General features: G+C 36.1%; 1 protein-coding gene across 1 annotated transcript in view; it reads left to right on the top strand.

The window, feature by feature from the left end:
* The first annotated feature begins 419 nt into the window (after nucleotides 1–419).
* The window catches only part of nrv3 (sodium/potassium-transporting ATPase subunit nervana 3), a 101,293-nt gene continuing 76,346 nt past the window's right edge, over nucleotides 420–25,366 (top strand). Inside the window, exons 1-2 of the mRNA XM_090375926.1 lie at nucleotides 420–493; nucleotides 602–735. Coding sequence (XP_090232052.1) covers nucleotides 612–735 — 124 coding nt within the window. The 5' untranslated portion in view covers nucleotides 420–493; nucleotides 602–611. The remainder of the gene's footprint in view (nucleotides 494–601; nucleotides 736–25,366) is intronic.

The raw sequence follows: 25,366 nt of genomic DNA, 5'->3' as shown, positions 1-25,366 counted from the left end.
TTAGTTCCTTAAGCTATTAAGTTTTTAATAAGCAACGTTACACACTGAATAGCTATTTTAGTAGTTTCACAGACCTAAGAGGGAGTGACACCTCTTTTAGCCTCATAACAGCATTAGGTCTCCGGATGAACTCCACAAGGTGCCGGAAGCATTCCACGGTGATTTTGGCAGAGGCGGACGTAATCGTATCTTGATTTTGCCTCAGATTGGACGAGAATGGATCATAGCTCGTTTCACCTCATATCTTTAAAATTCAGTTCTATTTAAGAGAGTGAAGTTTAATTGTTTAACCATTTAAAACTTTAATAAACAAAAATGTTTGATTTTGAACCTAATTGTCATTTTTTACGATATTTCCGATGTTTCTAAGCTGTACGTGTACTTTCCTTTACGTAATGTCGTAATATATCGAGAACGGTCAAAGCGCCACCTAGCGGATAAGGCTGAATTCATTATCATAACCGAAGTGTTCATCTGAGCAGTCGTTCACTTGGTTAGCAGTTTTGGTATCTTGTCCGTTTCTTCTCTGTGTTGCTTTCGCGTTACTGTTGTTGGTTTCTTTTTTATTTAACCGTGATAATAATAATAATCGATTTTTCAGTTTCTTGAAGATGGATGAGAAGGAAGTAAATTTTTATAAACCAGTTGAACAGGGATCAAAGTGGCAAGGTTTCAAGACTCTTGTGTGGAATCCTGATACCAGGGAGTTCTTCGGCCGAACCGGAGCTAGTTGGTGTAAGTTGAATTTCAGTGCTTATCTTGTCTGTGGAGAGTCGATAGCATCAGCAACTGTAGCCGTAGTAACTGCATCCTAGTCATAGATAAATAATATTGAGGTGCTGATGTTTTTGTCGATCTTTTTTTTTTTTTTCCTCCCTCATTTCAGTATAAGCCGGATACGTTAATTAAGTCAATGCGTCTCGTTTTTTTTTTAAATATTAATGCATTGATAACTTGTGCATGGAGAAGCTGGGAGAGTTTTCTTCGCTATCCCCCCCCCCCCCTTTCTTTTTCTTTTTTGGTGATGCGATAAACAGTACACGTTGGATTGAATAAATAGCACAGTGGGTGGGGCATACCCATAAATTGAAACATCCATCAATTAAAATTCCCAATGATGTGAATTGCACACATCTGTGAATTTGGGATGGGCATGACAACTAGAAATTCAATTTAGCTTGTGAATTTTTTTCACTAAGAACAGCAAACAGTTATTCTATCACAAATATTGTACCACCATTGTACCTTCAGGCACCATCCTCAGTAAATCAACGAAGATGGGCAGGATCAACGAAGTTGATTTGCCATCTGCGGATATGCCCACGCTAGTTTATTAATTTCTTCCAGGAAAACAACTAGTTGGCTGGAGTAGCAGTAATAGGCACTAGATATCATATTTGCGTAACCGAAAGCTTTAAGACTTGGAGAATTAATCCTCGAAGTAGGTCGCATTCACACATGACTGCATAGTTGAGCGTACAAGACGAATAATAATTTTTGGAATCGCAGCGAATTAATGAAATTTATTTTATATTAACATAATTTCAGACCTAAAGAATGTTTGAATAAGTTTCACCTTTGAGTTGCATTTACCTTTTATTTATAATCTGTAACATAAAATTAGCCCAATATAAAAAATATATTAAAATTGGATCACTGATAGGATAGTTTTTCAAAGGGGAAAGCACAGACTAGATTCTAACCTGCTAATTCAATCTCAAATTGAATCTGTGCTCTTGGCCTTCTTTTAAGATTCATTAATCCTTAAAAATTCTGTAAGATAGACTGAACTCTTTAATGTGTCTATATTTTTATACACCATTGTCTTTCTCAATATATTGTTAATCTTCTGCTTCCCTCCCCCCCCAAAAAAAACTAAATAATTATCTTAATGTCACTGGGAGGAGAACACAAATTCTGAATGTTTGTTTACTAAGGCTCACATTGCACAAAATAGAAAATAATATTTGATAAATTCACATTGCCATGTTATTCCAGAATATTTCTGTGCTAATTTCTCCTTAACTCATATTCATATTGTTTGAGTAACAAAAAATTGTAATTTAATTGTGTTTTCGTTTTCGACGTGGGTGGCTAGTGTAATTTTGAGTCAGTTTGGTGACACAAGCACTTGGAAAATGAGAGTAGGAGTGTAATATAGGCCTAATGACTGTGATGAGTATAACAAAATACAGAGAAATAGTGGGCTAGTAAATCAGAATGTCTTATACAATGTCTATATCAATCACACTCTCTGAAGAGTGCTATAAAAGCAGCATACGTGGTTCATAGTTTTACATGCTCTTTGCTTATGTTGAAGTTATTTTATCTAGTTTAATATTTTTTTCTTTGCTTATGTTGAAGTTGTTTTATCTAGTTTAGTATTTTCAGCAAGAAAAAAAGTTAATTAATTTTTTTTTGAAAATTATGCCTGCTTAATTTTAATTTTTTAGTTTGTGAAAAACAAAACTTCATCCTTTGTGTGCGTTTTACTGATAAAATTTTGGGTAAAAAAAGTGTTTTCCTATAAAATTTTACCCTAAAGAGTTGTTATAATGGATCCACAGCCTGGGACATCAGCCTAGATAACACTGAATCAACTCTTTATAATGTCATCTGATACCGAAATAGTTGAATTCATCAGTTGAATTCTATTCAACTGATGCCGATTCTGAATTTCATTCACATGCATCTGTTGATATTAGAATGCTAAAAACAACAGATGCTGGCATTTCTTAGAGTTGATGATTCTTCACAGATGAAATCCATTTACAGTGCCTAATTACTAATTATGCATAATTTGCAGTGCCTAATTGTTTTAGCTTCTCACAGAAGTGTCCCAAGGCACACATTATCATTAGTAGAGGCGTATGATGCAAGAAAGCAGACTTATACATCAACCAAAAAAAAAAACCTTCCCATTTCACCCATCCACTCACTCCAAAAGTTTTGTCCAGTTCTTCCTTGGATTTATTTAAACTATCAACTACCACAATGACCGATAGAAGTTTGTTCCAGCATAAAGGTCCCTCACAAATATAAAAGGTAGCGAATGTGTTAAGATGAGGAAACATGGAAATCAGAGGTGCTAAATCTAGCCAATACTGTGAAGTGTCCTATCCAGTTTGTTTTAGCCAATCTGTTATTATTTGTTCAGTGTGTTTTATGTTGTCTTGCAAGATGATGATTCCACATCAAGAATATGATATTGTTTTTCTTTTATGGCATTTCTCAATGCATGTAGAGTTAGTGTGTGTTTGGCTAATAGTTGGCTCTTAACTAATTGCCACAACTTATGAACATTTTTTGTAGACAGTGCTACTTCACCATACATAGTCGTAATTTTTTGTGAGTTTCATGCCTTCTGCCCCAAAAAAATGACTTCTTACACTTTGTGTAAGTTTGTGTGAAGTAGCCATTTCTAATACACCATGCATCTGTCTGAATGGAAGGCTAATCATATATTTCATCTTTTTGTTACATAGTATTCTATAAATATGCAGTTACATTTTCTGTACCATATATAGTTATCAAGTTATGACATTGGAGACCTTACTTTTCTCTTTACTCCTTTACATTTTGCTTTCCTAATGTAATGTAACTTGACCTAGTTGTCAATTAATAAAGTTATATTACTTTGTTACTATTTAAATTATAAACAATTGAAATAACATTTTGGATAATCAATAGTTAGGTTAGGTTGCATTACACTAAAGAAAGTGAAATGTAAAAAGTGCTGTGACACTTGCCACTTACATTCAGGACTAAGCACATTTACGTGTATTGCCAGGAAGTGTGAGAAGCTTCACTTATTTGTCATCACCACAGTTTTAGTCCATATCATGTGTACAATATAAACTTGTTTTGTTTTTTTTTAATTCCTTTTTTTACTGTGTTAATAATTATTGTTGAGAAAATAATAGCACAGATGTATGTATGTTATAAGTTCTTAATTTATTTCTTTATTACTTGATCATTTATAAGGAGTTCATAAGATCAGCAAATTGATAAAACTATAGATGTGTTATTACAGTTGCCACCTGAAACCATTTTCTTTGGTATCCAAACACATTACTAAGACTGTTCCCAGTGTTCTTTTTATTGCCTCAAATAAAATATTGCCTCCAAATCAGTGCTGCATAAATACAACTCAAACATTTTTCTTGCTGTTTTTTTTTTCTTGTATCACATTGATTGTATTTTTAAAATGTTCATAATTTTTATTGTTTTTATAAGACTTTCACAAATTTATTGCTGCATGCTAACTCCAATTTGCTAATTGGTTAATTAGCTACTTAATGACCATAATATAAGCAATGCATAGTCTTTAATTGTTTCGTGTTACTAGTGGCATATGATGTAAGAAAAAAAAAAAAAAAAACCACGTCATCCACCCTTATAATAATTTGCCAAGTTCTTCCTTAAATTTATTCAAACTACCCATATCATAAAATGAAATGGAAGTTTGTTCCAACAATCAGTTTATAAAAAGCAAATTTTCATTTTCAAGCGTATTCCAGGGTGTTGCATTATTGGTTGTGTGCAGCTCCCTGATAGGAGATTATGGTTGTGCTATCTATCCTGCAGCCATCCCTTTTTCAATTTCATACTTGTACTGATATTGTTTTAGCATATCAGTTATTTAATGTGCCTCAATCTTAGGCCTGTATGGGCAACCAACCCTTGTTTGTTCAGTAGTCAGTAGCTATACAGATGGCTTCTCACTAACAGTTACGTTACGAGAAAGTGAAGAGTGGACATTGCATCTATATCACAATCATTTCCTTGCAAACCTAGTTTAGGAGAAGTGGAGATCTCCCCCTGGTTAGACAGTATCAGACACTTCAGTAATTGAGGTAGATACTATCAACATTAGAAAACTTAAGCACAAAAAAAGTGTAAATATGTATATTTTTAATAATAATCCCAAAGGTATAAGAACCTTAATGTGAACTCTAGTACTTTAGTGTGATTAGTTAGTATAGTTGAAGGCTGAAAAGATAGTTGTCATAGCACTTCAATTTCCATAGGTTCTAGAGAACAGAAGTAGCAAGGATAAATGGCGGAGAGGAAAAGTTAGTTCTATTAGTTTGGAATTAGAAGGTGAATGGATGTTAGCTAGCTGAGGCAGGTGTTTACACTGGTTTGGAAGAGGGCAGTGCCCATGAAATTTTATTTATTTTTTTTTTTGTGAACCCCCAAACATGAAAAGTATTAGAACCTGTAGTGTATTTACTGTGCATGGATTGAAGGTTGAGAAGACAGAAGATACTTGTTGACATCAGTCTTGATTTATTGTAGGTTGTAATTTTTGGGAAATACATGCGAAGGAAGGTTTGTTCCAGAAAACAAGTTGAAAAGATAAATGAGGAAGAAGAAAAGTTGGTTTTGTGAGTTTGAAGTTGGACAGTAAATGGGACCTGGCTGGTTATGGCACATGTTTAGATTGGTTTGGAAGATAGAAGGGGAATTATAGGTGCCAATTCAAAAGAACAGTACCTATGAAAGTATCTGTAGGAAAGGCATGCAGCAGAGAGAACATCTATGAAACAGAGAATGGAGAGACTTTAAGAGATGGATCATTAATTAACCTGACTTGCTTCTTTTTAATGAAGTCTAGAAGCCTGAGAGAGGTTTTGGGTGCACCACCCCAAAACCTCTCTCAGAACAAGATTCCATAGATTTGATTTGTACAGAGTGAGTAGTTGTTTAGAAGAAAAGTAATGCTGAAAGTGAAAAAGAAAACCCAGTTTTTAGATGAAGAGGAAGCAATATTTTTGATGTGCTTATTAGAGAGATTAGAAGTTGGAGTAATCCTTAATAGAAATATGTGATCGTGTCTAGAGATCTTGAGTATCATTGAAATTAAGCATAGGAGCAGTAGACTCCTTTTTGTGAGTTATAAGACATAAGTTTTAGGATGACCTAAATTAACTGTTATTTTTGCCCCATTGGAGAATACACGGAGATCAGTATTAAGGAATTGGTGATGAATATTCAAGAAGTTGAAGCTGTTTGAGCAGTGCAAGGTTTCTCAAACTGGAAGGTGGAATGCAAAGTGTAGTCATCAGAAAAACTATAGATAGAGTTTTCAGTTGTGGAAGAAGTTCATTAATATATAAGAGGAAAAGAGTAGGAGAAAGAACTGAACCTTGGGAAACACCAGCATTAGTGGAAAACTTAGAAGACAGAGAGCCATCTACCATCACCTGTAGCAAGTGGTTATAGAGAAAACTGGATACGAATAGCAAAAAAAATAGTCAGCAATCCATAAGATGGAATCTTGTTTAGAAGGCCTTTATGCTAAACATGATTGAATGCCTTAGAAATGCCAAGAGCAACTGCTTGAGTTTCACCAAAATTTTCAATTGAATTTGTCTAAAGATGGGTAACATAAGCCAGTACGTCACCGGTGGGTCGACACTGATGGAATCTACATTTGCAATTATTAATCAGAGGATGGTTTCTTGCTGCCCCATATTAACTCTTGTAGGTGTGTTACAGTATCTTCACTATCACAAATAAAATTTGAAAAAAACTTTAAAAATTAAAATATGTATTAAAATTACACGAGCCTGAATTCTAGAATTCCTGTGGCATGGTTTTCATTTTTTATCTAATGTCATTTATTATTTTTTAATTAGATATCCAGCTCCTCAGCCACGTTGTCATCTGTTGTGTATACTGATCCATCTTCTTGATGTTATATCTCAAGACATTATCTTATGTTATGTTACCACTCTGTATGTGCTTGAACTGAGTGAGGGTTATTCTCCAGAGTTTTTCTTCCTTAAATGGTAATGATTTTTCCATTCATACACTAGGGTGTGACATAAAGTTGTTGATGGTCACTTTTTTTTATATGCTTATGAATTTCTACTGTAGAAGCTTCCTTTTTTTTTGGTAGTAGTTATTGGTGCATCGGCTTCTGTGGCCATAATGCACCTCCCAAGGTTTTTGCAGTACTTTGATCCAAGCCCGAGGCGGGATTCAAACCTGTGACCTTTGGGTTGCTAGGTAGGCACTTTACCCACCCGGCTAGCCCGGTCGACAGAAGCTTCCTCTGTTGTAAAAAACTGAATAATACCAAATTGTACTAGCTTGGATGCAACCATCACTGAGTGCTATATTGCCTCCTCTGCTCTGCATGACTCCCCACACATGCAGGACAGTTAAAATGCTGTTGTTCGTTCGAAGCATTAGAACTAGTCCTTAAATTTTCATCCATGGTAGTGTGGGATTTAAATTTAGATTATCAAATTTTCATTATACTCACCTCAGAAAAACAAATTTAGAAGTAAAAGCCGTTTTTTTTTTTTTTTTTTTTTTTAATCTCATCTCAGATTTTTAGAAATGAAAATTAGCTGAGAAATCAACTAACAAGTTTCTCGTCAGAGACTTATGTACTAAAGTCAGAAATGCCAATCTTTTCCCTTTGACCATCACCAACTACAATCTGTCCATTTCAGAACACCCTTTTCCCAATTATAAAAATTCCACAAGGTTCAAGGAGTAATATTTGTTTCAAGACTTGTTCAATGATCACATCCTTTCCCTTGTCCACAGAGTGAACTGTCTTTGATGGAACAGAGAACTGGACCTGCTATAGCAGGTCCTTTGTTAAAATAGAAATAGGAATTCCAATACCACAAGAATGAGAGATTGAAAGCGGTATGAATGGTACTCTCTCAGTGCCATTCATACCCATTTCAGATAGAAATAGGAATTCCCATACCACAATAAAATATATCCAACCATTAGCCTGTTCATCTCTCCTTTATGCCACAGAAATGAGCATCAGCTACCACAGTATGAAAAAAAGCACATCTTTTCATTATAATATTTACTCCTAAAATGGCATTCTATAAACACCAACTGTCACACATATCAGGTCAATCCAGATGACTAAAGAACTGACAAACTAGCCATAGCACTTGCAACAGAACAGCTCACCATAACCTCAATGTCTAACAGGTGTAAGTTCCTCTCGAAACATCAACAATCTCTGCATCTAACATATACCTGCATGACTTAGCATTAGTAGAGGCATTTGATGCAAGAAAGCAAGCTTATGCAGCATCAGCCAAAAAATAAAAAATAACCACTTTCACTTCACCCCTCTGTTCGTTCGAAATACCTGTCCAGCTGAGCCTTAAACTTATTTAGGCTATCAACTTCCACGACAAGGGATGGAAGTCTGTTCCACCAACCAACCACCCACCCGCTGGCTAAAGGCAAATTTCCGCACGTCTATCCTACATCTGTCTTTCCTCAATTTGAATTTATGCCCTCTCAGGTGATTATTCTGAGCAAGAGGAAGAATCCCATCAGCATTGAGCATGCCCAAACCATTCAAGGCTTTATACACCTCTATCAGATCACCTCGCTGGTGTCTAGTCTTCAGACACTAATTTGCAAAACTTAAGCCTTTCTTTGTAAGAGCACCCCTTTGTTCCATTCACTAATCTTGTTGCCCTTCTCTGTACTCGTTCCAGCAGCTCTACATCCTTCTTGAAAAGGCACCTCCGTAGCCAGGTGGGAAGGAGCAGCAGTGCGTAGCACATGCTTCTTGATTAGACCGGGGTTCAAGCCTGTCACCACCAAATACGGAGGATGCGGAAAGGTCAGGGAATGACCACCGCATATCCCGGAGCAATATGGCCTTAGTTGCTAATGCTCCTAAAAACTAAATAACAAATAACAATCCTTCTTGAAATGAGGCCTCCAGGCCTGTATACAGTACTCTAGGTGTGGCCTGACCATTGCCTTATACAAGGGAATAATCACCTCCTTATCCCTGCTAGAAAAATTCCTATATATCATTGACAATACACCATGAGCTACTCTTTCAGCCCATCTGCACTGCTCGGAGAACTTCATATCTGCCTGCACAACCACCCCCAGATGCCTTTCATTCTCTACCACTGTCAGTGTAGTACCACAGAGTTGATACGATGCACTGGGGTTGCTGTTTCCCATATGTAGTATTTTACATTTGTCAGTGTTAAACTTCATTTGCCACATCTCAGCCCATCTGCTTAACCTTTCCAGATCCTGTTGCAGCAGCATAGTGTCATAGTGTCAGTGTCCTTGACAACCCTGCCAACCTTCGTATCGTCTGTAGACTTGGACATTAAGCTTGATATACCATCATCAATATCATTTATAAATACAGAAAACAATAATGGACCCAATACTGAACCCTAAGGGACTCCACTAATAACATTAGTTCACGATGAGCAGTGTCCATTGATTACCACTCTCTGGCCTCTCCCCCTCAACCACCCCTTTATCCATAGCAGCATTTTGCCTACAATGCCACACTGCTCCAATTTGTCAGTCTTCCATGTGCAACAGTATCAAAAGCCTTTCTAAGATCCAAGTATATAATATCAAAGTTATTCCCTGCATCCAGTTCTTTTGTGACTGCATCATAGTATTCAATCAAATTGGTCAGGCAAGACTTCCCCTTAACAAAAGCATGCTGTGTCCAAGCTATAACTGAAATCTTGTCTAGATGATCCTGCAGTGCTTCTTTAACCAGTGCCTCCATTAATTTTCCGGCAACAGAAGTTAAACTCACAGGTCTACAATTACTTGTGTCAGCCTTTGATCCTCCTTTGTGAATTGGGGTCACATTTGCACATCTCCAGTCCATGGATACCTCCCCTGAGTCCAAGGAAGCTCTCATAATTATGGCTAAGGGTTTGCTTACTTCCTTTGCTGCCTCCTTTAATATAACTGGATAGATCCCATCCATTCCAGGTGCCTTTCTTGTGTTTATCTTCAACAATTTCTCCTCCACTTTACTCTCAGTTATTACAAGATTCTCTAGCTTACTGCCAGAGTTCAATACACTTCTGGCATTCCCCTCGCTGAAAAACTCCTCATGTGTGAATGTCGATGCAAAATATTCATTTAGTTTGTTAGCTACCTGAGCAGGATCATCAACAGTTGACCCATCGATATCAAGTGGACCAATCTGATTCATCCCTTTCCTTCTAGAGTTTACATAAGTAAAGAACTCTTTGCTGTTTTTCTTTGCATCCCTTGCCAAAGATTTCTCGTAATCTGCCTTCGCCTGCCTAAACTCCTTTGTAACATGGTTACAGATCAACTTATATCTATCATAGGCTTCTGTGTCATGTGTTAATTTGTATGTATCCCATGCATTTTTCTTCTCTGCCATATGTCTCATTAGTACATCTGACATCCATTTAGGCCTGAACCTTGAACAATATTTCTTAGTTGGTATGTAAAGCCTAATTGCTTCCAAGATAAGTTCTTTGAATGCTTCCCATTTTGAATTTGCTGTTGGTAACATCATCAGTTGGTCCCATTCTATAGAATTTAAATACTGTCTCAGTCCATCGTAGTTGCCTTTACGAAAGCAATAACCTTTCCCTTTACCCCTAATGGTAGTTACCTCTTTGAGTAAATCCCACTTCAGCACACTGTGATCACTGCCACCTAGTGGTTCATTTATCTGCAGATTCTTAATGCATGAAGAATCACTACTGATAATCAAATCAAGAGTATTACTCCCTCTAGTTGCCTCTCGAACATGCTGATGTAGAAAACAATCATCCAATAAATCCACAAAAGCCTTGCTAGTGTGTGAGTGACCAGCCCCCAAATTCCAGTCAGTATCTGGGAAATTAAAATCCCCCATTATAAGTCTCTCTGATTTACTGGCCTACTCTTATTCCCTGTACAGTTTCTTATTAAAATCATCAGAGTCATTAGGCCTATAGCATACTCCTACTCTCAATTTTGATCTTCCAATGCTTATGTCACACCAAACTGACTCGACACTGCACTGTCCAGCAATGTCGACTGGCTTCACTTCCTTGGATTTTATGTATTTCTTAACTAATAGCATAACCCTTCCTCCCTTCTATCCTGTCTATCCTTTTTGTAGATGTTGTACTCCCCAAATTCCAGTTCTGCATTCCTTATATCTGTGTGACACCATGTCTCTGAAATCCCAATAATATCTGCCTTTGATGTTTTGAGCAATACCTCAAATTCATCAAATTTATTTACTAAACTCCTAGCATTGGTGTACACGCAAGTATACATGCGCCTTGGGCAACACCCGATCTCCAACCAAGATTAGGCTCAAGCTCATCAGTAGATTCTCCCCACAGTGTGTTCCTTTGAAAATACAAGCCTACACACTGTGTGGTCAAGGTGTTATCAAAAAATTTGCCTCACATAAAACATAAGCCATCAAATTGCAGAGCAACGGAATCTCTTTAACCAGGATTTTTTTTACGAACCCCTCTTTGTTCCCCTACCCCAAATATGAATGGTATTAGACCCTATAGTATTTAGTAATGTGCATTAGTTGTAGGCTGAGAAGACAGAAGATATTTATTGACATTAGATTTGAATATCTGTGGATTGTGAACTCAGGAAATACATGTGAAGGAAGGTTGTTCCAGGAAACAGAAGTAGAAGGAATAAATGAGGAAAAGTTGACTTTGTGAGTTTGGAATTAGATAGTGAATGGATGCTGACTGGTTGTGGCATGTGTTCAGACTGGTTTGCAGAGAGTGGGGCAATTGTATATGCCAATTTGGAAGAACAGTGCCCAGTTGGTGGTAGATGACTTTCATCAACCGGTGAAATACCACCACTTTGCTTATTGGAGGCTTGAAGTGGTGAAACCCATGTTTAGTCTCTAGAGCAAAGTTTCCGGCATCACCCTCTCCCCATACTTCTCCTTCAACCCATGCACGGTACTAAGTACCATAGGTTTTGATACCTTTCGTGTTTGGGGTTCTCATAAAAAAAAAAAAAAAAAGTGAAAGTATCTACAGAAGAGGCATGCAGTGGAAACAATGTTGATGAGAGACAGAGTGGAGAGACTTTGAGACAAGTCATTAATTAACCTGACTGCCCTTTTTCAGGCATGTAAAGCTTTTTTTTTTTTAGTATATATGCAGTGGTTTTCAACCAGGGTGCCATGTAATTTGGGTTTAAGTTACTTAGCATTATTATTATTTTTTAATTTATATGTTTATTTCATTATAAAAAGGTGTACAGTATCTTTTTAATTTTGTGGTGATCTATAATTGATGTTTACTTAGTACCTGTATATAAAGAATAAAATTATATACTGTATATATATAATTTGTATTATGAAATGTAATTTTTATAATTATATTATTGTAATAAATATCATATAACATATATATATTTTTAATACACACACACACATATATATACAGAGAGAATTGGATCTAACAGGCAGAAAATTGAGTAGGGGTGCTGCAAAATAAAATAATTACTTAGGGTGCCATTATTAAAAAAAGGTTGAAACAGAAGAGGCATGTAGTGGAAACAATGTTGATGAAAGACAGAGTGGAGAGACTTTGTAAGAGAGAAATCATTAATTAACCTGACTGCCCTTTTTCAGGAATATAAAGCTTTTTTTTTTCCTTTAGTATATAAGCATAATGCACCTATTATCTTTATCGTGGCTGTTCAGCCACATGTAACAACTCAAACTCAACTCCCAGTGGACAGATTTTTACAAAATTTTATATTTTGCCCTTTCAAAATGATTTGTCAAATCATTCCAAATTTCAGTAAAAATGGATCAGTAGAAATTAGTAATTATTATTATTATTTTTTTTCTTTTCTTTCTTTCTTTTTTTTTTCCCCTATATAATAACTTGATGGATCCACTGGATGGAATTTCAAAATTTTATATTTGGGCTTTTCAGAAATATTCGTAGTCATCACAAATTTAATTCAAATAGGACCAGTAGAAATATCTCAATTATTATTATTATTATTATTTTTTTTTTTTTCATACCTATCTCGTAGGCTATCCATTATTGCAGTGAAGCATTGAATATTATGTTTGTTGCTATGTGCTGGTTGAAGGAATGGACAGTGGCAGATGTGCAGAAATTAAATTTTTTCAGTTTGCATGTAAAAGATTTTTTTTTTTTTTTTTTGTTATAAATCATGAATAGACACCTGAAATGTAATGCACTACATACATTAAGTAACTTGTTTTTAATAGTCTAGAAGCAGACATAAGTTAGTGCAAATGCATCATGTCTATACACAGTAAATTAACTGAAGTTATTATAGTGGCATCATTTCATTAATTAAAGAAACAATTAGTCTAGAACAGTGGGGTGTGTGAGATGATCCATGGGGTGATTTGGTAAGCAGAGCAAGCGATGCAAGCCTTCCATTGTATCAACGTACCTATGTGAGGTGACTTTCTCTGCAATGACTGTTATTAAAACCACGTTTAGAAAAAACTTAACTTGGAACCAGATCTTCGGGTAGCTTTGTCCCAAAATATGAAACCAAGATACACAGCAATAGTGAAAAATATTCAAGCACATCATTCCTACTAAAAAATGCTGTTGATTTGATTTATACCACTTTGTACTTTAATTTCGATTTCGTTTGTTTTGTATTTTTGCATCGAATTAGATCATCTTTTAAAATTATATGTGATTTTATATATGTGATTCTAGATATAATGGATACCATGTAAATTATTTATATATAAAACAAATAGTATTACATTACATTTACTACACTTGTTACAATAATGATTTCATATCATTTTGTGCTTGAACTTCAATTTAATTTTGTTTTGTATTTTTTTATTTGTTATATTTTAAAATTATATGTGATTTTAGATATAATGCCTTCCATGTAAATGATTTATAAAAAAAAAAAAAAATTCAACTTATATATTTAATATTTTATTTTGGGGTGCTTACTAGTCCTTTTAAGTAAAATAAGGTGCGCAACCAAAAACGTTTGGCGAGCAGCTTTGTCTTGAACAGTGGTTCTCAAAGTGGGTGCCAGGCACCCTAAGGTACCGCAACGTCAAATTTAGCATCAGCTTACATCGTGGCCATCTCTACAAAAGGTCGTTGAATTTCATGCAACTGTGTAAATTATAAGTCGTCATGAAATAATTGCTGACCACATCGTAGTGTTTATGTACATACACCTACATATACAGAACAGCCGAGTCATCCGTCACGTACACTGTATTTGAAACAGCACCACCTTACAAAATATTCTGCCAGTGCCCATTGCACCTGGTGCTGTGGGTGCCAGGCATTTTTCATAATGGATTTAGGGTGCTTGCACATTAAAAAGTTTGAGAACCACTGGTCTAGAAGCTTAAGAGAGGTTTTGGTAGTACTACCAAAGGCCTCCGTAGCCAAGTGGGCAGGAGCGGGAGTGCAGTAGCACACGCTCTTTGAGTAGACCGGGGTTCAAGCCCCTGACTGCTGAATACGGTTGATCTGCCAACCCGCACTGGACCAGCGTGGCAGATTAAAGTCCATTTCCCTCAGCATGAATTGTTGAGGAGGCTTCCATCCTGCAGTGGATTGATAATGGCTGCACTTTACTTTACCTGATATGTGGAAACAGTATTTTGTGGTAAGGTGTATTTGAGATTTACACAGAGTGAGTAGTTGTTTAGAAGTAAAGTAACATCAAAAGTGAAAAAGAAAACCCATTTTTTTGATGCACAGGAAGCAATATTTATGATGAGCTTGTGTCGAGAGAGATTAGAAGTCAGGGTAATCCCTAATAGAGATATTATTATTGCTCTTATATTATTTCTCCCTGATTGGGGGTTCCACCTAGTGACGGGTATTGCTACCAAGTACACAGGGTGGTTGTTGTTATGTCTGGTGTTACTGTTGTTCGAGGAACTCTCTGACTATCCTACAGGTGTTCAGGATTGCGACTTTCTGGAGTTCCTTGTAGGTGTTCGCTGCACCATACCTGTGGTTGACACAACAATCGGGGATGGTCGTTACTTGTTGCATATGCCACATCTCTTTGATCTCCTTTCTTAGGTTCGTTTACTTCCTGATTTTTTCCCCATGGGTTTTCTGCAGGTTGCCAGTGTTGGGTACCACTATGTCAATCAGATAGGTAGACTTTTCCTTCTTGTTTTACAGTTACTAATCAATTTGTAAGCTTTAATGTAGACAGAAAGTGAATCTGGAAATTTGGATATTAGCCAATTGTGATAAGCTGCATTTTTATCTTGAATGAGATTTTAGGGATTTCATCCCTGCAAGAATAATTTCACTGACATGATCTGAGCAAACATTGGGATTGGAAGAATTAAAACAGTAATCCAACTAAAAAAAAAGAGGAATATAAATTATGCAGCAGATCATCTCATTTTGCACATGTGTAATTCCAGATGACATGAAGTTGAGACTAGCCATGAGAGAGAGGTGCTCCATTGGAGAAGAGCCCATCCCCAATTGTGATCTAACTCACCTAGAGCAGCACTAACATTAACTGTATGCTGTAAAGGGTTGTTGGTGCGGAAAAGCTCAAGAGCATTGGGTGTGTTCAGGATATCAAAATGAATGAGCTGTGTAAGGTCATTAGTAAATGTAGAAGCCTCAGCACCTTGAACAGCTGAATCTGTGTAACTAGCCCCTCACCAAGGTAATCTGTTGACATGTGCAAAATAACTGCCGTTCTCTTTCTTTTTCTGGATATTTAAACCTACCAATCCAATACATTCAACACTCCAATTAATTAAATACAAAAATATATATTACATTAGAATTATAATTATTTATTATTAAAAACAGTTATTGCATACTAAAAAAGGATAGTTTTATATGTATATCTAGTATGGCAAAAAAATGAGACTGAATTCCAATAAGGCAAAATATGGATAAGGAAAATATTTCCTTACTTGTCTCAAAATAGTCTCTCTTAGTTGCCCTCAAAATAGTTCCCAAGAGACCAAATACACTTGTTACAGCATTTGTACAAACTTTGGAAAGACTTATCTGCTGTGATGGTATTTAGTTTTGCATGTCATAAACACTATAAAATCGGTTTCCTTTCAATCTCAACTTGGAAAACTGAAAAAAGTCAGCTGGAGCCAAGTCAGGGAGTAAGAAGGATGGTTGAGCACTGCAACTTATTTGCAAGCCAGAAACATCTGCATATTGATCTCCATGTGAGAACAAACTTTGCACAAATTTTTCTTTTTTCCAAGGCTATGATAATTATGGATCCTATTGATTCCTTATTCATATTTAATTCACTTTCTAGCATTCTCAGTGTTAATTAATGGTCATTTGTTAGTAACTTTCCCAAAAGCACTTTGTCCACCAATTCGTGGCTTCAGATCGTCTATTTTGAGGATCATCTGTTACATCCTTTTTGCTCTCTTTAAAATGCTTAAACTATTAAAATGTTTGTGCTTATTTCAGTGGGACTTATCTCCATCTTTACACAAAACTTAATATTGTTCCATTCTTTGGTTTCTGATAGTGATCTTGTACACCAGGAGTGACCAACAAGTTGATTACGGCTTTAATTTCGGTCGATCACATCGCGACGAATTTTAAATATATAAAAAAATAGATTAGTCAAAATCTAAATGTTATTATTATTATTATGCGCCCCACTGCATACGCTTATTACAGATCCGTTGAACCACATGACCACTCGTCGCTGGCAGCACTAGGCCTCTCTAGTGAAAATTCACACAGTTCCGTTGAGGAGAGCATAGCGTATGCTATGCTCTCTTCAACATATAGCATAGTCTCAATATAGCATAGTTATTCTTATTTAGCCTACTTAATATTAATAACTGAACAGTTGTTATACATTAATTTAATACCATTTGATTTAAAATGAGTACTATGAAAAAGAGTGAAACATATCATTTTCATCAAGAGTGGGAACTAGAATACTTTTTGTAATGATAAAAGAAAAATGTTGTTGTTTGATTTGCAATGCTTCCTTGGCTTAAAAGTGCTCTTCAAGATCTGCAGTTATCTCAGAATACTGCGATGCGAAGCATCGAAAAAATGAGTAGAAATGTGAGCGAATAATTGCATGCTCATATTGGTAATGGTGTGTCCTTTTCTTTACAACTGGATGAATCTACAGGTGTCAGTGAAACAGCTCAATTGCTCGTTTTTGTTTGTATGTTTTTCGATGATTCTGCCACTAGAGAAGAACTGCTGGGTATGGTTTTGTTAAAAGAAAGAACTAGAGTTCTTGATATCTTTAACTCATTCAAACATTTTATTGAAAAAATTTAATTACCACTATTTAATCTCGTATCAATAACAACAGATGGAGCTAAAGCAATGACGGGACATCTTAACGGATTCATCACATTGTGCCAAAAGGATGATGAATTCCCAGATTTTTTGAGTTACCACTGTATCATCCGCTAACAAGTGTTAGCCAGCAAAAGATTAAATACTAAAAGTGTTATATACATAGCTTTATAAAAATCGTGAATTCCATCAGAGGACAATCTCTTCAAAATACAACTCGATGAAAAAGAACCAAATCTAATATTACACACAGATATGAGGTGGCTGAGTCAGAGTAAGTTTCTAAAGCGATTTCGAAATTTGCTGAATGAAATTAAAAAATTTGTTGATCAAAGGGGAGACGATTATCAGCAGTTACAAGATATGGAGTGGTTGTGTGATCTGGCTTTTTTGGCAGATTTTACCAGTAAATTAAATGATCTGAATTTCGAATTACAAGGAAAAATTAAAAATGTGGATGACGTGATTAATAGTATTTCTGCCTATAAATATCAATTTTTGGCAATCCAAATATGCAAGATAATTTGCAAAACTATCCTGTTTTCGAATTTAATAGTGAGAAACGTGTTTCTGAAATTGAGAATGTTGTGGACGATTTTGAAACCAGATTCAATGATTTTAAAACAACTGAAGACATTGTTCAATATATTTCTTATCCATTTAATGTCGACTTTGATGCGAAACAAATTGCAGAAAAAATCGCTGAGATTTTTCACATGGAGAAAATATTACATGAAAATGGAATTATTACATTGCGAAACGATATCTTCCTAAAAGCCAGACCATCAGAAAAAGACTTTTGGAAACATGTTTGCAGAGAGAAAGTACCCAAATGTAAAAAAAATGCAGTGAACTTTTAAATTGCTGTTTTGGTTCCACATATCTATTCTATATCAATCGGCCTTTTCGTATTTGAAGCAAACAAAGACAAAGAATCTTGCGGACTTGCACACAGAAGATTCTTTATGGTTGGCCTTATCACAGTACATCCCCGATTTTGAAAGCTTGGCAGATGGCATGAAGACACAAACTTCACATAAATTAAAATTTTAAATACGTATGAATTTAAAATAAGAATTCTGAATTGTATTGAATTTTAAAATTTATAAACAGCATTTTTCGCTATGTGTCGATTAACTTTTTTAACCTTGTGCAATAAAATTCTTGAGATGGTAGATCGCGGCACATTTTGAAGAAAAAAAGTAGATTGCGTCACAAATTAAGTTGGCTACCCCTGTTATACACCATGCACAAAGAACTTCTGTACAGAAAAGCAACCTTAAGGCCAACTGGTTTGGTGGGACTGCCGAGGTCACACTTTTCTGCTTCTCTAGTGCCCTCTCCTACACCAATAATGTTATTTATTTATTTTTTTTTTAAATTCAGCTTACCTTTTTGCTGCAGAGAGAGAGAGAGTGTGTGTACAAACAAGAAAAAAACAACAGAACAATAGCAAAAAACAATAAAAATATATTAATTATATAAATAATATATTTATATATAAAGTATTAAATATAAAATTAAATCAAATTTATGATAACACTAATGAAATTTAAAGAAAACTAATTTTTCTGGTTCGGTTAATGAAATTGCGTAAATCTGTGCAGATCAAGGTAATTGTATATTTAATTTTCCATAGATGTTATTGCTATATTTGGTAACTTATTCTGAAACACTGAAGATTGAAAAATAATTTTAATTTAGAAAAATGTTCTCCAGTGGCAGTTGAGAACATTTGGATGTTTTCCATTGCCACTGGATCAGTTAAAGAATTCATAAAGAAATTGAGATATTTTGAAAAGTAAGAGAAATTCTTCATTTGGTTTCATTAATTGTTGATGGACTTTGAGTTAAATATGTAATTGTTCAAGTAACTTGTTTTTTTTGTTCTTTTTTTTTTTTTCTCTGTAATTGTCAATTTTGAAATCCTGAGAGCCATCTTTTAATTACTACAGTGGACATTTATTAAGGGATGGTCTTTTATAGGTAATAGTAATAATAACCAAATGATTGATAAAACTGCTTTTATAATTTTAAAAAAAAAATTGGAGAATGCTTATTGTTTTAATAGAAGTTGGATGGCTGTCTCAAAAAAGAAGAAATGATAGGTGGAACAGGACCAGGGTATGTCTGCCAGGGGCAAAGGTTGATGACGTTGTAGAGCAGATATCATTTTTTAAGGACACAAAGGGTGATATTTGATAAATATCATATATTTGTATATGTTGGCACTAATGATATTAAGAGTAAGAACCGGCGGAATTACTTAACAAATACGCGCCTCCGTAGCCAGGTGAGAAGGAGCAGCAGTGCGTAGCACACGCTTCTTGATTAGACCGGGGTTCAAGCCCATCACCACCAAATACGGAGAATGCGGAAAGGTCAGGGAATGACCACCGCATATCCTGGAGCAATATGGCCTTAGTCGCTAATGCTCCTAAAAACCAAATAACAATAACTTAACAAATACAGGTCAATGTTGAAAAAAAAGTCACGAGTTAGGGTTGAATGTGAAAGTGTCCGAAATTCTGCCCAGACCTGATAGGAGGGAGTATATGTAAGAGCCTTGTGGATCAATTCGGCCCTGGAGAGATTGTGCAAGGCTCAAGGGGTAGAATTTTTTTCAGCCTGGTCTGTGCTTGTTGACAGGAGAGACTGCTTCTACAGGGATGGGATACACTTAAATAGAAAGGGTGCAAGAATATTTGCTGATTCTATCGAGGCAGTGTTAGGTGGGTCGGAAAACTGCTGGTTTGGGAGAGATACACGGACTAATAGATTAACAGTAGCCACTGGCACAGGTAAAAGTGATTCTTACACTAGTTCTGTTGAAATGCAATTGAGCGACAGCCTGGAAAGCAAGGCAATGGGGATTTCCAGGACTGCTGGGAGTCATAGCAGAACAAGTAGATACATGGGCTGTGTTAGGGTAGCTATGAATAGGAACAGGTGCATGTATACTTGCATGTACACCAATGCTAGGAGTATGGTTAATAAATTTGATGAGCTTGAAGTGCTAGTCAAGTCATCAAAGGCAGATATTGTTGAGATATCAGAGACATGGTGTCACAGACATAAGCAGTGCAGATTTGGAATTTGAGGAGTACAATGTGTACAGGAAGGATAGACAGGACAGGAAGGGAGGAGGGGTTATGCTTTTAGTTAAGAAACACGTAAAGGAAGTGCATCCAATTGATGTTGGTGGACAATGCAATGTTGAGTCTGTTTGGTGTGACATAAGCACTGGGAAAGGAAAAATGAGAGTAGGTGTATTATAGGCCTAATGAATCTGATGAGTATAATGAGCAGTTATGCAGAGAAATAGAGTGGGCCAGTAAATCAGCGTGTCTTATAATGGGGGATTTTAATTTCCCAAAGATTGACTGGAATTTGTGGGTTGGCCACTCACACAATAGCAAGGCTTTTGTGGATTTATTGGATGATTGTTTTCTACAGCAGCATGTTCAGGAGGCAGCTAGATAAAGTAATACTCTTGATCTGATTATCAGTAGTGATTCTTCATGCATTAAGAATCTGCAGATAAAGGAACCACTAGGTGGCAGTGAACAGAGTGTGCTGAAGTGGGATTTACTCAAAGAGGTAACTACCATCAGGGATAAAGGAAAGGGTTCTTGCTTTTGCAAAGGTGACTATGCTGGTCTCAGACAGTATTTAAATTATATATGGTGGGACCAACTGATGATGTTTCCAACAGAAAATTCAAAATGGGAAGCATTTTGAAGAATTACGATTAATTCTTTCCAAGAATAATCTTGGATTCTTCCAAGATTAATTCTTTTCAAGAATTAATCTTGGAAGCTAGTAGGCTTCATACCAACTAAGAAATGTTGTTCAAGATTAAGGCCTAAATGGATGTCAGATGAACTAATTAGACATGTGGCAGAGAAAAAAAAAATGCATGGGATACATATAAATTAACAGGTGACACAGAAGCCTATGATAGATATAAACTGGTCTGTAACCAAGTCACAAAGGAGGTTAGACAGGCAAAGGCAGATTATGAGAAATCTTTGGCAAAGAATGCAAGGAAAAACAGCAAAGAGTTCTTTACTTATGTAAACTCTAGAAGGAAGGGGATGAATCAGATTGGTCCACTTGATATCGATGGTTTAACAAATGTAAAGTACTGCTTGATGATCCTGCTCAGGTAGCTAACAAACTGAATGAATATTTTGCATCTACATTCACACATGAGGAGTTATTCAGGGAGGGGAATGCCAGAGGTGTATTAAACTATTGCAGTAAGCTAGAGAATCTTGTAATAACTGAGAGTAAAGTGGAGGAGAAATTGTTGAAGATAAACACAAAGGCACCTGGGGTGGATGGAATCTGTTCCATTATATTAAAGGAGGCAGCAAACGAAGCAAGCAAACCCTTAGCAATAATTATGAGAGCTTCCTTGGACCCAGGGGAGGTACCCACGAACTGGAGATGTGCAAATGTGACCCCCAATCCACAAAGGAAGGTCGAGGTCTGTAATTACACAGGTAATTACAGACCTGTTAGTTTTACTTCTGTTCCGGGTAAAATAATGGAGTCAGTGGTTAAAGATGCATATCAGGATCATCTAGGCAAGACATCAGTTATAGCTTGGACACAGCATGGGTTTGTTAATGGGAAGTCTTGTCTGATCAATTTGATTGAATACTATGATGTAGTCACAAAGGAACTGGATGCAAAGAATAATTTTGATATCATATATTTGGATCTTAGCATGGCTTTTGATACTGTTACACATGGAAGACTGCTGCACAAATTGGAGCAGTGTGGCATTGGAGGCAAATTGCTGCTATTGATAAAGGGATGGTTGAATGGGAGAAGACAGAGAGTGGTAATCAATGGACACTGCTTTTCGTGGATTAATGTTATTAGTGGAGTCCCCCAGGGTTCAGTGTTGGGTCCATTGTTGTTTTCTGTATTTATAAATGATATTGATGATGGTATATCAGGTTTAATGTCCAAGTTTGCAGACGATAAAAAGATCAGCAGGGTTCTTAATGACAGTTGAGGTGCTGCATCAGGATCTAGAAAAGTTGAGCAGATGGGCTGAGAGGTGGCAGCTGAAGTTTAATATTGACAAATGTAAAGTACTGCATATGGGAAGCAGTAACCTTTGAGTAATGTATCAACTGTGTGGTACCAAACTGACAGTGATAGAGAGTGAAAAGGACCTGGGGGTGAAAAGGTTCAGGCAGATATGAAGGTTTCTGAGCAGTGCAGACGGTCTGCAAGAGTAACTCATGGTGTCTTGTCAATGATATACAGGAATTTTTCTAGCAGGGATAAGGAGGTGATTATCCCCTTGTATAAGGCACTGGTCAGGCCACACCTTGAGTACTGTATACAGGTCTTTAGGTCTCATTTTAAGAAGGATGTAGAGTTGTTGGAACGAGTACAGAGAAGGGTAACAAGATTAGTGAATGGAACAAAGGGTTGCTCCTACAAAGAAAGGCTTAAGTTTTGCAAATTACGGTGTCTGGAGACCAGGCACCAGCGAGGTGATCTGATTGAGGTGTATAAAGCCTTGAATGGTTTGAGCATGCTCAATGCTGATGGGATTCTTCCTCTTGCTCAGAATAATCACCCGGAGGGCATAAATTCAAATTGAGGAAAAACAGTTGTAGGATAATGTGCAGAAGTTTTCCTTTAGCTAGTGGGTGGTTGATTGCTGGAACAAACTTCCATCTGGCATTGTAGAAGTTGATAGCTTAAACAGAATCAAGGCAGAACTAGACAAACATTTGGATCGAGTGGATGGGTGAAATGAGAAGTGTCTGTGTTTTTTTTTTTTTTCCTGATGCTATATTAGCTTGCTTTCTTGTATCATGTGCCCTGCTAATGCTAATTGATAAAACTGCTTTTATAATACAAAAGATAATACAAAAGATTTGTATAAAAAAAAAATTATAGAATGCTTATTGTTGTAATGGAAGTTCGATGGCTGTCTCAAAAAAGAAGAAACAACAAAGATAATTTTAATTTAAATCTTTCTATACATTAAAATAATTTTCCTCCTAGTGATATTTATTTAGATAATGGGAGAAGAGAGATGCAGGTTACGTGGTAATATGTAACAAATACTAAAATACGTAACAGAAGCTTGTTTTACTGTGGTAAAACAAGCTTCTGTTTAACATGGTCACGCACTGTTTATCTAACATGAACATGTGGTACCATGCTTGATTTTCATATGTAAGGTATTTATGTATTCATAGCAAAGAGAGAAACACAATGTCGAAAGATGCTGTAAGTATTTTATTTTACTTTATCAAAAGAAGCGAGTGCAGCAAGCAAAGCCCCCTAGTAAGTATATTAAAATAAAAAGAAGACAGCTACTCTGTTATTGTTATTATTATTATTATTAACAACTTCATCTTTCTTTATTCACATTTAAAACTAATTTCTTATTTTTAATAAAAAATTAGTTTTAGATGTGAGTCATCTAAATTTATCCTAGGATTTGTTTCAAGTCCAGATATTTTCACATTCATTCTTGCTGTAGCTTTTAGCAAATTTGAAATGTGCCTATAACAAATGTTGGCACTGTACCAATAAATCAACCTCTAATAAATTCATTTACACCAAGAACCAACCATTAAAAGACATTGATTAGCATTCCCACACATAAAAATGTTGATTTTGGCTGTGAGTTTTTTTTTTTTTTTTTTTGCCAGTTGTGTAAATAATGTGTAACAAATAGTGATTGCCAGAAAATCTTTGATGCAGATTACAATACTGCAATATGTATAATCTGTCACTGCTTAAAACAAGTCTGTTTAAACTGCATAAATCATTACTATCTGCCATAACACTAGAAAATTGAAGCCAGCTGGAGTTGTGAACGGAAATTACCAAGGGGAAATTATCTTGCTATGAGAAAAGTTAGAATGGAGAAAGTTGAGTTTCAAAGAAAGAAGTCAAATTCTGATTGATTAGTAGATTTGGGAGATGATAGTGGCAATAGATGAATTTGACAGAATGGGATAGACAGATTTTAAGCCAGAGGAAATTAAAAAGAGGAGTTTCCAAATTAGGGAGTTTCTGCAAGAAATATCAAAGTGGACATATGCACAAGTACCACCTTTGAAGTGAAAGGAACAATAAGACAACTGAGAGATGTAGCAGTTGAGATAACTGTTTAGGGAAAATGAGCCTTGGCAAATTATAGGTGGAAATGGATATCATTGAGATTGGAACTGAAACCATGTACATTTGTGGAATGAAGAGGAAGTTTTTGGGCAGTTGAGATCTTTTCACAGATAAGTTTGTTCTGTTTGACTCTTCGTGTGCATTCAGTAGATAGAGTAAAAAGTAGAGAAAGGAGAACACGTATGAATTAATAAAATTTTTGGATATAGCATACATAATCATTCTCGGCTTAGATATAAATGGATGAATTGATGAGACTTGTGGCAGGGAAGAAAAATGCATATAAATTATCAGGTTATTAATATTAGCAGTTAAATATGATACAAGAAATCAAACTTATAAAGCATCAGCCAAAAACAATTTCTGACATTACCTGTCCATCTCCTTCAATAATTTGTCTAGTTCTTCCTTGAATTTATTCAAACTGTACACTTCCACAACAATAGCTGGAAGTTTGATCCAGCAGTCAACCACCTGCTGGCTAAAGGCAAACCTCCACACATCTATCCTGCAACCATCCTTCAAGTTAAATTTATGGCCACTCATGTATGTAATCTGAGCAAGAGGAACAATACCATTAGCACTGAGCTTTCTCAATCCATTCAAAGCCTTAAACACCTCAATCAGACCAAATTCCAGGTGACTAGTCTCTTGATGCTGCAATTTGCAGAACTGAAGCCTTTCTTGCTAAGATCGCCCTTTCGTTCCCTTCACCAATCTTGTTGCCTTTCTTTGCACCCATTCCAGCAGCTGTTAACATCCCTCCTAAAATGAAATCTCCAGACTTGTATGCAGTACTCAAGGTGTGGCCTAACCATTGCCATGTATAATGGGATAATCACCTCCTTATCCTTCATGGCGCATCCGTAGCCAGGTGGGAAGGAGCAGCAGTGCGTAGTACACGCTTCTTGATTAGACCGGGGTTCGAGCCCGTCACCACCAAATACAGAGGATGCGGAAAGGTCAGGGAATGACCACCGCATATCCCGGAGCAATATGGCCTTAGTTGCTAATACTCCTAAAAACCAAATAACAAACAAACAGTTATCCCTCATAGGGAAGTATCCTTGATACAGATGCCA

Source organism: Mastigoproctus giganteus, chromosome 6 (assembly GCF_048544385.1).
Source record: "Mastigoproctus giganteus isolate SK-2022 chromosome 6, ASM4854438v1, whole genome shotgun sequence".
Lineage (NCBI taxonomy): Eukaryota > Metazoa > Arthropoda > Arachnida > Uropygi > Thelyphonidae > Mastigoproctus > Mastigoproctus giganteus.
The sequence above is the reverse complement of the archived record's forward strand: the minus strand, read 5'-3'. Positions and strand labels throughout refer to the sequence as shown.